Genomic DNA, 14,276 nt, shown 5'->3' on the forward strand with positions numbered 1-14,276 from the left:
CCCGACCCCCTGCCTCCCACCCCCCTCCGGGCCATTTCTAGCTACGATAAGTAATAGCGCTCCGACTTGTCCCCTGTTCTCCAGGAAAGGAAGTTCTTCAAAGGCTTCTTTGGAAAAGTAAGTTTTCACACCACATTTGTGCTTGCTTGATAAGGAGTTACACCCCTAGTAGAGCTCTGTCACACATCGCAGAGTGTTCTAGAAATCCGCAATGGTTTGGGCTGCCTGGTATTTTACTCTCAACTTGAGCGAATGGTGGAGTCGAGTTGAACGGCGTGGGTGGAAAAGCAAGAAACGGCCAAAGAGTCCGGGTAAGGTCGGGGGGAAGCCTCCCTAGGATGCACAGAAAGTCTCCCACGCCGATTTTACGATTCCCGGGAAAGAACAAGAACTGGTGTCTGGGTCAAAGGGAATTCTCACCCCCAGCCCAGGGGTCAGCTGAAAGGAAATCTGATCCCTTTCCAGAACTGTGACCACATCAGATTCCAAATAGGCCAGGAGAAGTGAATTCGAACGATGGGTCTCATTTAGATTTGAGAGCGTTTGGCAGCGGGAGAGGGAAAGAAACAGTCGAGTCCTGGAAAGTAAATCTCTGTCTTGGAAATGAATTCGAAGGGAGTTTCTTTAAATTGTTTCAACTGTGTGGATTTTACTGTTCCTCCGTGAGAGTTCTCTGGGGACCCGAATGATGTTTTCGTGTTATTAGCATACCGTTGCCAAAGAAAGCGTATTTAATCACTATAATGAGAATGTGTGTCGTGAACACAATACTCTCTATGTGCATCCCCCCCCATCCCCCCCCCAGGCAATGACTGTGTCTAACATTAATGCTTTCCTAATGAATTCTGCCATCTATTAAGCTCTTACTCTGTGCCAAGCACTGGGGTAGATGAGGAGTCTACTGTGCGTGAGATGTGTCACACACAGTGCCTACGGTCTCTCTCTTCCTCATTTTACCGAGACTCTGAGGGGTTATGTGACTTACCCAAAGTCACACAGCAGGCAGAGCTGGGCCCGGTATCCCGATTCGCGGGTCCAAGCTCTTTGCAGGAGGTCAAAAAGGAGGAGCAGGAGACGCAGCGTTGCCTAGTAGGTAGAAGCTGGGAGTGCTCTTCCCCTTGTCTGCTGTGTGACCTTGGGCAAGTCACTTCACTACTCTGGGCCTCAGTTTCCTCATCTGTAAGGTGGGGATTGAGACGGGGAGCTCTACACGTGACAGGGACTGTGTCCAACCTGATGAGCTTGTATCCACCCCAGTGCCTGGCCCACAGTAAGTGCTTAACGAATATCATAAAAAAAAAACAGAGTTCACAGCGGTGATTAATTTTCATTCTTATTTTAGGGGAAAATGTTTTCAAGACTCGCTCTAGTGTAGTCAGACCATAACTCAGAAATTCAGTCGGTGAAGCATATTGGGGAAAAAAGATGTTCTTTGATTCATAATTACAAATCTCTGGACATACTTTGAATCTCGACCTAAAACACTTCAAAAGCGCTAGTGTTTTGACAAATTGTTTTTTATTTCTTACTGGTTACATTTTAGTTTTGTCCCTGTTTTTAAAATTCCTTAACCTAGTCAGCTATTTTTACACTACAGTAGTTTAAATATAAGTGGGTTTAAAAGAATTTAAAACCAATTGTACTGTTTGGTTGCTTCTGGTGTATTTTTTTATGGTATTTGTTAGTCGCTTACCATGTGCCAGGCACCATACTAAGCATCGGGGTGGATACAAATTAATCAGGTTGAACACAATCCGTGTCCCATTTGGGCTCACGGTCTTAATCCCCATTTTACAGATGAGGGAACTGAGGCCCAGAGAAGTGAAATGACTTGCCCACGGTCATGCAGCAGACAAGTGGCGGAGCCTGGATCACATCCCAGGTCCTTCTGACTCCCAGGGCCTTGCTCTAGCCACTAGGCCACGTTGCTTCTCGTGGTCTTTAACGAATATTAATATTAGTGTTGAACTGAAGAGTTGAAGTGTTTTGCCAGGACTAGCTCAAGAAATGTTTAGCCAGCAGTTAGAGTATCAGTCAAATTAACCGGTCCTTAGTTTGTAAGATCCATATTCTACAGGGATGCCCCAGTTCATATCTGTGAAATTTTATTTCAGCATCTGTGTTCACTCCAGAATATATCTGCACAGCATTACTTGGTGCAATTCATTTGATTGGAAATCCCTCCTAAGAGAGCCATTTGAAATCTTCTGTAATTAGGTCAAAACAGCTCTGAAAGAAACGAGGAAACGAATGCTGACTGCAGATGTCCGTAAATTTTTTTTTTCCACACCCAGCTTCCTTCTGTGGCGAGGAGGCCGGATTAGAAAACGTGAAATGGGAATTATATTCAAAATGGGATGGAGACTCTTTCTACCAGACAGGAATCGGGCCCTGATCCCCATGACCCTGTGGAAATTGACTCCTCTAAACTTTTTTTAATGGTATTTTTTAAGCGCTTACAATGGGACAGGCAGTGTACTAATGCCGGGGTAGATACAAGCTCTTCAGGTTGGGCACGGTCCCTGTCCACATGGGGCTCACGGTCTTCATCCCCATTTTCCAGATGAGGGAACTGAGGCACAGGAAGTGAAGCGATCTGCCCAAGGTCACCCAGTCGATAAGTGGTGGAGCCAGAATTAGAACCCAGATCCTTCTGCTTCCCAGGCCTGGGTTTTAGCCACTAGGCCACGCTGCTCTTGTAAACTGTTCCAACCACCTTTTGAAGATATCGGGGTTATTCGATACTTTGCTCTGAAATGTTCATCGCCGGGAAATCGCTACTCTGTCAGTTAAGGTCCGGCGTATACCACTTTTAGACTGTGAGCCCACTGTTGGGTAGGGACTGTCTCTATATGTTGCCAATTTGTACTTCCCAAGCGCTTAGTACAGTGCTCTGCACATAGTAAGCGCTCAATAAATACGATTGATGATGATACCACTGCCATTATATTGGTGGCTTCAAACCAGAATTCGCGGTTCTTCAAAAGCGAGTAGCCCAGTAGAAGGGGGAATATCGTGGATTGGTCTCCGTTATCTTGCTCTAGAACAGAAAGACTTTCCTTCTCAGGTGAGCAGAGGGTTGAGAGACAGATGATTTTATCCATTCATTCGATCGTCTGTATTGAGCGTTTACTGGGGGCAAAGCACTGTACTGAGCGCTCGGCAGAGTAGAATACAACAACAAACAGACACATTCCCTGCCCCCAACGAGCTCATCGTTTCGTTTTTTGGGGGACTTGGAAAATCTTCAAATTGAAGATTTGCATCTGACACTCATTAGTCATTTCCAGGCGCCCAGCAATCAGCTCCCTGTCCCTCGCATCCGGATGGGAAGAAAGTGTAAGGACCTCCAAATCATTCCAATATCCGGGTCATCCGAGTCCCACTAGAAACTGGCGGGGGATTGGTCTGCATGTGATACTCCATTCCTGAGCCTTCTTGCAAAAGGTTTTTATAATCTACTGCTGAACGCTTTTCCCCACAGGAGCGAAATGTTCCCAGGCTCGGCAGAATCGGCTGTGCTTGTCCAAGTCTGTTAGCGTCAGGAGTGAAGCCGAGGCCCGCCGTGGGGAATTAACGTGTGAATACTCCCCGGGTTTTGCCTGTTCCGTGTTGTAATCCCTCGTGAATGAAATGCCAGACGCTGTCCTCAGTTTCAAAAACACGGCGTGCCAACGGAGCGGGCTTTACTGACGTCAGCCGCTAGAAAACGGAACAAGTTAAAAATAGCTCTGACGTTTCCATTATTTTTTTTTATGGTATTTCTTAAACGCCTCCTATGTGGCGGGCTCTGTGCTAAGCCCTGGCGTGGACAAAGCAAACCAAATTTGGACCCAGTCCCTGTCCCATGTGGCGCTCACAATCTCAATCCCCATTTTACAGGTGAAATAGCTGAGGCACAGAGAAGCGAAGGGACTTGGCCAAGGTCACACAGCAGACAAGAGGCAGGGCCAGGATCAGAACCCGTGACCTTCCGACTCCCAGCCTGTGCTCTAGCCACCGTGCTGCTTCTCCGTGGCCTGAGCAGGAGGTCAGAGAAAGAGGCACAGTGAGCCTGTTAGCTCAAGCCGAAATGGCAGAAGGGAGTGGAGAGTTTCCATCAGTGATATTCGTTGAACGCTCACTAGGTGCAGAGCATCGTACTAGATGTTTGGGAGAGGACACTATCACAGAGTAGGTAGACACATCTTCTGCTCACAACGAGCCTCCCGTTGAGACAGAAGAACCCCTTATTTGAGCCGGACCCCCTCCCATCACCCCCCAAAGTTCATCCTTCTCTGTCCCGTGTTTTATGTAACTGCCTTAACTGCATTCTTCTTTCTCAATGTCCGCTTGCCCCAAACCTTCTGTCGTAGTTTTCAGCTTCCTCTTTCACCTCATCGGCAAGGCCGGCTTTCTGGGGCACCTATTCTCTTTTCCGCTGGGGTCTTTCGACTTTTAACCGCTGCCTCTCAAGTTGATTCTCTCCTCCCCTAACCCCGAGTCGTAAGGGAGCCGGAGAATGATTTGTAGGTGTCGATCGTTTCTTGTCACCCAATTCGGTTCGACTGGTGGATAAAATCAGAGCAGGAAACAAGCAATCCAGAAACAGCGTGGCGTAATGGTTAGCGCTCGGGCCCGGGAATCAGAAGGACCTGGGTTCTAATCCCGGCTCCTCCGCTTGTCTGCTGTATGACCGTGGGCAAATCGCCTCGCTTCTCTGGGCGTCAGTTCCCTCCTCTGTAAAATGGGGATGGAGACTGTGAACCCTGTGTGGAACAGGGATTGTGCCCAACCTGATTCGCTTGTATCTACCCCACCGCTTAGAACAGTGCTTGACACATAGTAAGTACTTAACAGATAACATCATCATCGTTATCATTATTACCATCATTATTATAATTATTAATCCCCACTTTACAGAGGGAGGACCTGAGGCACAGAGGAAGTAAAGAGACGTCACACAGCAGGTTCATTCATTCATTCAATCGTATTTATTGAGCGCTTACTGTGTGCAGAGGACTGTGGGAGGGTCCAGTAGAACAAAAAACAGGCACATTCCCTGCCCACAATGAGCTTAGAGTCTAGAGGATAAGTGGTGGAGGTCGAATTCGCACCCAGGTCCTTCTGCCCGCCCCCCCGGCCCGTGGTTTTGATCGGTCCACCTTCCATTTATGTATTAAAGGTAGAAGTCTAGGGAACATGAATCAAGCAGTACTCCAATTCAGGCTCTAACACGCAGCTAAAGACCTTTTAGAAGCTACTCGTGGTGTAACTCCTTATGGATTTAAATGTGCATCCCAACTCTCGGTTTTCCCGGTTGATGTTCGGAACTGGGCGAAGAATCCAGGACTGAATTATTTGCCTTTTTACCGAACGTAAAAAACCCGGTTTTGATTCCCCGCCCCCCCACCCTCACCCCGTCCCTTTCCCCTTTACTTAATTCTGCCTTAATTGTTGTGCATTGCATTTCTAAAATCTTTGGCTTGGTTCTCCTTGAATGTTTTTGGCAGTTTGGTTTGAGTCTCTGGCTTCGGGTCTCTCTCCTCCCGACCCCGGCCCGTGGTGTCGTAATTCTCGGAAGGCAGAGTTGGGTGTTTACCCCGGGAGGCAACAAAGCATTTGCTGACGTGACATGCGTTTGTGTGTCTCTCTTGTCTCCTCTTCAAAGACTGGAAAGAAGGCAGTGAAAGCAGTCCTTTGGGTTTCAGCAGATGGACTCCGCGTTGTGGATGAAAAGACTAAGGTCAGATGGATTGGGGTTTAAACGGGATCGTTAATAAAAATGATGGTATTTGTTAAGTGCTTACTGGGGTAAGCACTGGGGTAGATACAAGGTGTTCAGGTTGTCCCACGTGGGGCTCACAGTCTTCATCCCCGTTTTACAGGTGAGGTAACTGAGGCACGGAGAAGTGAAATGACTGGCCCAAAGTCACACAGCTGACATGTGGCGGAGCCGGGATTAGAACCCACGTCCTCTGACTCCCAAACCCGGACTCTTTCTACTCAGCCACACTCTGAGGGTGGCCTGGGTTTCCCCGGCCATGATCAGATTGAATAATTAGTGTCGATCAAATCAATCCACGGTATAGCTTGAGCGCTTATCCTGGGCAGAACACTGGTCTGAGCGCTCGGGAGAGTACATAATGAGCTTATGGTCCAGAGAGGGAGGTGGACGTTAATAAAAATAACAGTTTATAATAAGTGATTTAAAGATAAGTTCGTAAGTACTATGGGAGTGGGGGACTTTAGCAAATATCCAAAGGTCAGAGGTATTAAGTGCTTACTTCGCATCAGGAACTCTGCTAAGCACTGGGGTAGTCCGGGCCCAGTCCCTGTCTAAATGGGAGGCCAGAATGGGTATTTTCTCCCCATTTTACAGATGAGGAAACTGAGGGACACAGCAGTTAAGAGACTTGCTCGGGGTGTCTTGTATCTACCCCAGCGCTTAGCACAGTGCTTGACACATAGTAAGGGCTTAACAGATACCATCAGCATCATCATTATTATCATCATCATCATCATTATTAATCCCCATTTTACAGAGGAGGGCTCTGAGGCACAGAGGAAGTAAAGTGACTTGTCCAAGGTCACACGGCATTCATTCAGTCGTATTTCTCGCGCTTACCGTGTGCCGAGCACGGCACTAAGCACTTGGGAAATGGCAGATGGCAGAGCCGGGGATTCGAATCCCAGACCCAGGCTCTGTCCGCCAGTCCACACTGCTTCCCCACTTGACTGCGTTTGTCACGGCACAGCCTTCCTTTCTGTTCAAGGTCCAATTCTCCAAGGGACCGATTCAGCAGGGTTGAAACCAGTTCAGTTATTCATTACCTGCTCTAAGGGGAAATTTTTTTTTAAATATCATCATTATTATTATGATATTTGTTAAGCACTAACTGTGTGCCATCACTCTTCTGAGCTCTGGGATAGATCGAATGAATCAGGTTGGACACACTCCCTGTCCCACACTGGAACTTGCACTCTTCAACCCATTTTACAGAGGAGGGAACTGAGGTCCAAGAGGAGGGAAGTGACTTGCCCAAGGTCGCACAACAGTGATGTGGCGGAGCCGGGATCAGAACCCAGCTCCTTCTGACTCCCGGGCCTTCCTTCAATCGCACCGATCAAAAAATGCTTGTAAAATTGACAGTCATTTCTCTGGGTTTATGTGCCAAATTCTGTATTCTTCTCTAACGAAGTTTGGATTCCCAAAGCGTTTTTAGAGGGGTGGATGCTTAAAAATTGGGGTGCAAAGCAAAGCTACCTCCTGCTCGCCGATCAGAGATTTCCCCTCCGAATTGCGCTTGGCTGTTGAGCCAAGTACTCGCACCTCTTCTAAATTCTCTTCAAAAGGAAATATCTTTATTTGTGGTGGCTGCTAAATGCTTCTTACGTGCTGAGCGCTGGAGAAGATAGAAGCCAAGCAAGGTGGACGCAGTCCCCGTCCCCCATGGGGCTCACGGTCTTGATCCCCATTTTCCAGATGAGGGAACTGAGGTGCCATGAGCGAAAGGACTTACCTCCCAAAAGATGGGGCGAAGCCAGGATTAGAACCCAGGTCTTTCCGAATCCTAGGCCCAGGCTCTATCCTCCAGGTCGGGCAGCTGCCGTAGGCGCAGATGTTTTTGCATCTTTTTTCAGATATAAAAGTGATGAAAAATATTTTGTCCTGGCGCAGAGTTACCACTCTTAAACCCAGAAGCATAGGGAAGCAGCATGGATCAGTGGAAAGAGCCTGGACTTTGGAGTCAGAGGTCATGGGTTCAAATTCCGGCTCTGCCACTTGTCAGCTGTGTGACTTTGGACAAGTCACTTAACTTACCTCATCTGTAAAATAGGGATTAAGCCCGTGAGCCCCCCATGGTACAACCTGATCACCTTGTAGCCTCCCCAACGCTTAGAACAGTGCTTTGCACATAGTGAGTGCTTAATAAATGCCATCATTATTGTTATTATTATTAGTGGAGGATTTAGAAGTGAAGAGACCCAGGTAAAAAGTGACCACAATCCATCCATCAAAGGGATTTATTGAGCGCTTACTATGTGCAGAGCTCTGGACTGAGCACTTCAATCAATCAATTGTATTTATTGAGCGCTTACTGTGTGCAGAGCACTGTACTAGGCGCTTGGGAAGTACAAGTTGGCAACATATAGAGACAGTCCCTCCCCAACAGTGGGCTCACAGTGTAAAAGTCTCACTTGGGAGAAGATCGTTATGGGCAGGGAACGTGTCTGCTAATTCTGCTGCTCTGTCCATTTCCAAGCTCTCAGTACTTAGTCTACTTTGTTGGTAGACACGTCCCCTGCCCTTAAGGAGCTCCCAGTCGAGAGAGGATCCTAGGAAAATGCAAAGGAGAAATCAACAAGCCCAAGGAAACAAGCTGGAGGAAAGCAGATTTCAACCAGTTTAGGGTACTGATAGGATGGATCTAATGGAGCCCATGTCCGGGAGTGAATTGAACATGCGTCCAAAAAACAGTTTGGGAACCCAAGAACAAGGTAGGAAGGCCCAACAAGCGGGAAGTGAGCTGCCATTTTGCTGAAGACTGGAATTGTTCCAAGAACCGAAGTGACAGAAATCAAAAAGCAGAACATAACGGTGTAGGGGACGAGGTCCGGAAAGGGAATGGCAGACAGGAGACAGGGTTTGCAAGAGGTACAAAAAGGCAGTTAAAAGAAGCAGCGTGGCCTAGTGGGAAAGAGCCCAGGCTTGAGAGTCAGAGGACCTGGGCTGTAATCCCGGGCTCTGCCATTAATAATAATAATAATGATGGCATTTGTTAAGCGCTTACTATGTGCAAAGCACTGTTCTAAGCGCCGGGGGGGATACAATGTGATCAAGTTGTCCCACGTGGGGCTCACAGTCTTAATCCCCATTTTTACAGACGAGGTAACTGAGGCTCAGAGAAATTAAGTGACTTGCCCAAGGTCACACAGCAGACTTGTGGTGGAGCCGGGATAGCCTGCTGAGTGTCCTTGGGCCGGGCATTTCACTTCCCTGAGCCTCAATTTCCTCAACTGTAAAATGGGGACTCAGTACCTGTTCTCCCTCCTCCTCAGACTCTGAGCCCCGTGTGGGGCAGGGACTGGGTCCCACTTAATTAACTTGTATTTACCCCAGTGCTGGACCGTCTCTATGTGTTGCCAACTTGTACTTCCCGAGCGCTTAGTACAGTGCTCTGCTCACAGTAAGCGCTCAATAAACGCGATTGAAATGAATGAACGGACAGGGTTTGACACCTAGTAAGTGCGGAACAGATACCAGAAAAAACATATTCTCAAATACTGAAATGAGACCAAAAAGTAATGCCCGTCTTTCATAGCAAAAGAAAGGGTGCCGATTATTTCTGCTTTGATACCCGGTCAGGGACGAGAACAAACAATCATATAATCAATTGGCAGGAATTGGCAGTAATCTATAAGCCGTGTGAAGAACAGATGGGAGCGGGTCTCTGTTAATTTGTTTCTGGGAGAGTGAGGGTGAAGAAATAGATGAGAATTTGTACTTTTGTACTTAAGTACAATTTGTACTTCCCAAGCACTTAGTACAGTGCTCTGCACATAGCGCTCAATAAATACGATTGATGATGATGATGAGAATCTCTTTGGCTTTTAGTAGTTAATAGTAGCAATTGTAGTATTTATTAAGCGCTTACTATGTGCCAGGCACCGCACTAAGCGCCAGGGTGGATACAAGCAAATTAGGTCGGTTCACGGTCCCTGCCCCATGAGGAGCTCCCAATCTCAGCCCCCATTTTCCAGGTGAGGTAACTGAGGCCCAGAGAAGTGAAGTGGCTTGCCCTAGGTCACACAGCGGACTGGCGGCGGAGCCAGGATTAGAACTCATGTCCTTCGGACTCCTAGGCCTGTGCTGTAGGCTCTACGCCGTGGTTTTGACTCCATGTCACGTGGCTCGCTCAGAGCCGTAAAAGCCGTAGTGAACGCTCTGTCGGGCAAGTGGGAGATGTGCTCATCATGAAGCTGGGGGTATTTACGGAGTTGAATTCCAGAGGGATTTACCCTAAGCTCCATCTTATGTAAATTCCCGAGTGGAGAAGCTAGATCCTCTCTACCCTGTCAGCTCTTCATTCATTCATTCATTCAGTCGTATTTATTGAGTGCCTACTGTGTGCAGAGCACTGTACTAAGCGCTTGGGAAGTACAAGTTGACAACATATAAAGACGGTCCCTACCCAACAGTGGACTCACAGTCTTGAAGGGGCTCTTCGCGAGATGGGGACGTATTCACCAACTTAGTCTGGTGCTCTGCCCGCAGAAAGCGCTCAATAAATACCATTGATTGATGGATCGATAAGATCACGGTGGGCAGTGAACTTACTTACCAACTCTGTTGTATTGGACTCCCCCAAGGAGCTTACAGTCCCTCTAGACTGTAAGCTGGTTATGGGCAGGGACTGCGTCTATTTGTTGTTGTGTTGGACTCTCCGAAACACTTAGTACAGTGCCCTACACACAATAAGTGCTCAATAAATGCCACTGATAATTTCTATCAATGTCTGTCTCCCCTCTAGACCATCTTTCACTGTGGGCAGGGAACGTGGCTATCAACCCTCTTGTATTGTCCTCTCCCAAGCGCTTAGCACAGAGCCCTGCACACAGCAAGTGCTCCATAAATAGCATTGATTGATAGGTGGTGGTGGGAGGGTACTCAGTAGGTTTAACACGGAAGCCAACTTAAATTCGGGATGGAAAAGGAAGAATTATCCATGATTTAATCATTGTCTTCATTTCCATAGCAGACAGAACTAGAGGGAAGGAGGCTTAATTTCTTGAAGAAGCAGTTGTGGCCTAGTGGGTAGAGCCCGGAGGCTGGGAGGTCAGAAGGACCCAGCTTCTAATCCTGGCTCTGCCCCCGTCTGCTGTGTGACTTTGGGCCAGTCACTTCTCTTCTCTGGGCCTCAGTTCCCTCATCTAGAAAATGGAGATTAAGGCTGTGAGCCCCATGAGGGACAGGGACTGATTAACTCCTATCTGCCCCAGCGTTCAGCACATAGTAAGTGCTTAACAAGTACCTTAATTATTAGTATTATAATTATTGATTGGAAAACTGATTTCCCTTTTAACATGTTACTGTGAAATGTTAATGGAGACCAATCAGCCGGTGGTAGTTTTTGGAGCACTTTCTGTGTGCACCTACCACCTACCAAGTGCTAGGGAGAGGACAATACAATCAATCGATCGTATTTATTGAGCGCTCACTGTGTGCAGAGCACTGTACTATGTGCTTGGGAGAGTACAGTATAGCAGAGTTGGTAGGCACGTTCCCTGCTGACGGGCTACAGGCGGAGACAGACGTGAATAGAAAGAAATAAATGATGGATCTGGACAGAAATGGTGTGGGACTGGTGGGGGGGGATGAATAAAGAGAGCAAGTCAAGGCGATCCAGAAGGAATCTGGGAAAAGAGGGAGTTAGGGCTAAATTGGGGGAGGCTTCTTGGAGGAGATCAGCAAGGTGAGGGAGGAGGGAGCAAGGGAATGGACGGCTTTAAAGCCAACGGTGAGCGGTTTCTGTTGGATGCAGAAGTGGATGGGCAACCGTAGGAGGTTCTCGAGGAGCGGGGAAACTCTTTTTTGTAGGTGGAGGTACTTTGAGTAGGTTGGCATTAGCGGACACGTTCCCTGCCCATAGCACGCTTGCGATCTAGAGTTTTTCTCGGTCCCTTCTGCCCTGCCCCACCCCACAATGCTTATGTCCACATGTCTATCTCCCTGCCTCTAGACTGCCAGCTCGTTGTGGGCAGGGAATGTGTCTGTTTATTGTTGGACTGTACTCTCCCAAGCACTTTGTACAGTGCTCTGCACACAGTAAGCACTCAATAAATGCGATTGAATGAATACAACCCAACAATATAACAAACACATTCCCTGCCCACAATGACAGTCCAGAGGGGGAGACAGACATTAATAGAAATAAAGAAATTACAGATATGGACGTGAGTGCTATGGGGCTGGGAGGGGGGATGAATAAAGGGAGCGAGTCAGGGTGAAGTGGAAGGGAGTGGGAGAAGAGGAAAGTGGGGCTTAGTGAGGGAAGGCCTCTTGGAGGAGAAGGCTTTGAAGCGGGGGAGAGTCATTGTCGGATTTGAGGAGGGAGGGCTTCCCGGGTCAGAGGTGGGACGTGGGCCAGGGGTCGGTGGCGAGATGGACGAGATCGAGGGACAGTGAGAAGCTTAGCACCGGAGAAGCCAAGTGTGCAGTCTGGGTTATAGTAGGTGAGTAGCCAAGTGCGGTAGGAGGGGGCAAGGGGATTGAGTTGTCCCCTCCCAAGCTCTTAGTTCAGAGCCCCGTACCCAGTAAGCGCTCCAAAAATGCGGTCGGCTGAGTTTACAGTCTAGATGACGGTCAGTTAATCTGTCTACAGACATGTAAAGCTACGGATGTTTCCTAATAAAATCCTTGCCTCTTGTGGTTTTCTCCTCCTAGGACCTCATAGTCGATCAGACAATAGAGAAGGTTTCTTTCTGCGCCCCAGACCGGAACTTCGATCGGGCCTTCTCGTACATCTGCCGTGACGGTACCACGCGGCGCTGGATCTGTCACTGCTTCATGGCCGTCAAGGACACAGTGAGTGTTGCGGGGGGGGGGGGGGGGGGGGGGGTCTCCCGTAAGGCCCCTCGTCCCCTGCCCCCCGACCCTGTTCTAATCCCAGCTCTGCCACTCCTCTGCTGGGTGACCTCGAGCAAGTCACTTCAATTCCCCGGGCCTCAGTTCCCTCCTCTGGCAAATGGGGATTGAGACCGTGAGCCCCCCGTGGGACAGGGACCGTGTCCCACCCTGCGTGTTCGTATCCACCCCAGCGCTGAGTACGCCTCTTCAATATCTCCAGGAGGGGTTTTTTTTATTTTTTGTGGTACTTGGTAAGCGCTTACAACCGGCCCGGCACTAGACTAGGCGCTGGGGAAGATACAAGATAGCCAGGATGGACACAGTCCACGTCCCGCGAGGGGTTCGCCGCCTTAATCCCCATTTTACAGGTGAAGGAGCTGAGGCCCGGAGAAGAGAAGTGACTCACCTAAGATCGCCCAGCAGATAGGGGGGAGGAGACAGGATTAGAACCCGGGTCCTTCTTACTCCCAAGCCCTGGGCTTTCTCTACTAGGCCACGCTGCTTCTCAGATTTGCCAGGGAAAGGTGAAGAAAAGAATCAGTCTCAAGTTTAGGCCACTAGCATCGAGGGTAGGGGGACCGCGACTTAGCCGATCTTTCTCTCCTCAACTAGGCCCCTGTTTCCTCTTCTCCCACCCCCTGCTGCGTCCCCTTTATGCTTGGATTTACTCTCTTTGTTCGCCCCATGAAGAGAATTTACTCTCCTAGCACCACTGAACTTTAGCTCCGAACGCACTTCAAGGGGCGTTCTCCTCGCCATCATTTCCTCAAACCCTTCCGGGTTAGATCGGCTGTCCTTCCACTTCCTTACATCCGGAAAGCTCGGCGACCCATCCAGGAAGTTGGAAAAGTTGGCAATCGGAATGTAGTCGGTCACCCAAGTCTTGTATCGGACTCTCCCAAGCGCTCAGTACAGTGCCCCGTGCACGGGAAGCCCTCAAAATGCCACTGTGGATAAACTTAATCGCAGAAGGGGTTTTACATTCTCTTGAGCTAGTGTTTCTTTTAGACTAAGCAGAAGTATTAACCTTCCAACTTGCCCTTGGAGAAAATGAGAGTAGAATAATCTTTTTTAAATATTAGTGCTGTGGAAATTGTCATCGCGCGAACGTAACAGAGTCAGTCGGTCAGTACTGTTCATTGAGACTCTGGGCTCAGAGCACTGAGCTAAACGCTTGGGCAAGCGCAATAGAGTTGGTTGATGTGATCCTCTGCCCTCAGGGATTTCCCGATTAGTCGGGGAGATTAAAAAATTAGGGTTTTCCTCAGTAACGTCGTATGGCTTAGTGGCCAGAGCCCGGGCCTGAGAGTCAAAAGGGCCTGGGTTCCAATCCCGGCCCTGCTGTGTGACCTGGGGTGAGTCGCTTCACCTCTCTGGGCCCTAGTTCTCTCATCTGGAAAACGGGGATGAAGACTGTGAGCCCCACGTGGGCCAGGGACTGGGTCCAACCTAATTAACTTGTATTACTCTATTTATTTATTTATTTATTTATTTTACTTGTACATTTCTATCCTACTTATTTTATTTTGTTGGTATGTTTGGTTCTGTTCTCTGTCTCCCCCTCTTAGACTGTGAGCCCACTGTTGGGTAGGGACTGTCTCTATGTGATGCCAATTTGTACTTCCCAAGCGCTTAGTACAGTGCTCTGCACATAGTAAGCGCTCAA

General features: G+C 48.5%; 1 protein-coding gene across 3 annotated transcripts in view; it reads left to right on the top strand.

Annotated features, from left to right (window-relative positions):
• Positions 1-14,276, top strand: part of NUMB (NUMB endocytic adaptor protein) — a 109,761-nt gene that overhangs the window by 84,066 nt on the left and 11,419 nt on the right. Inside the window, exons 4-6 of one of the 3 annotated variants that reach the window (XM_038765850.1) lie at positions 82-117; positions 5,651-5,725; positions 12,428-12,568. In XM_038765850.1, the coding sequence (XP_038621778.1) occupies positions 82-117; positions 5,651-5,725; positions 12,428-12,568 (252 nt within the window). The remainder of the gene's footprint in view (positions 1-81; positions 118-5,650; positions 5,726-12,427; positions 12,569-14,276) is intronic. The other 2 variants (XM_038765851.1, XM_038765852.1) reach the window with 2 other exon arrangements.

The sequence above is a fragment of the Tachyglossus aculeatus genome, chromosome 23 (genome assembly GCF_015852505.1).
Source record: "Tachyglossus aculeatus isolate mTacAcu1 chromosome 23, mTacAcu1.pri, whole genome shotgun sequence".
In the NCBI taxonomy this organism is placed as follows: Eukaryota; Metazoa; Chordata; class Mammalia; order Monotremata; family Tachyglossidae; genus Tachyglossus; species Tachyglossus aculeatus.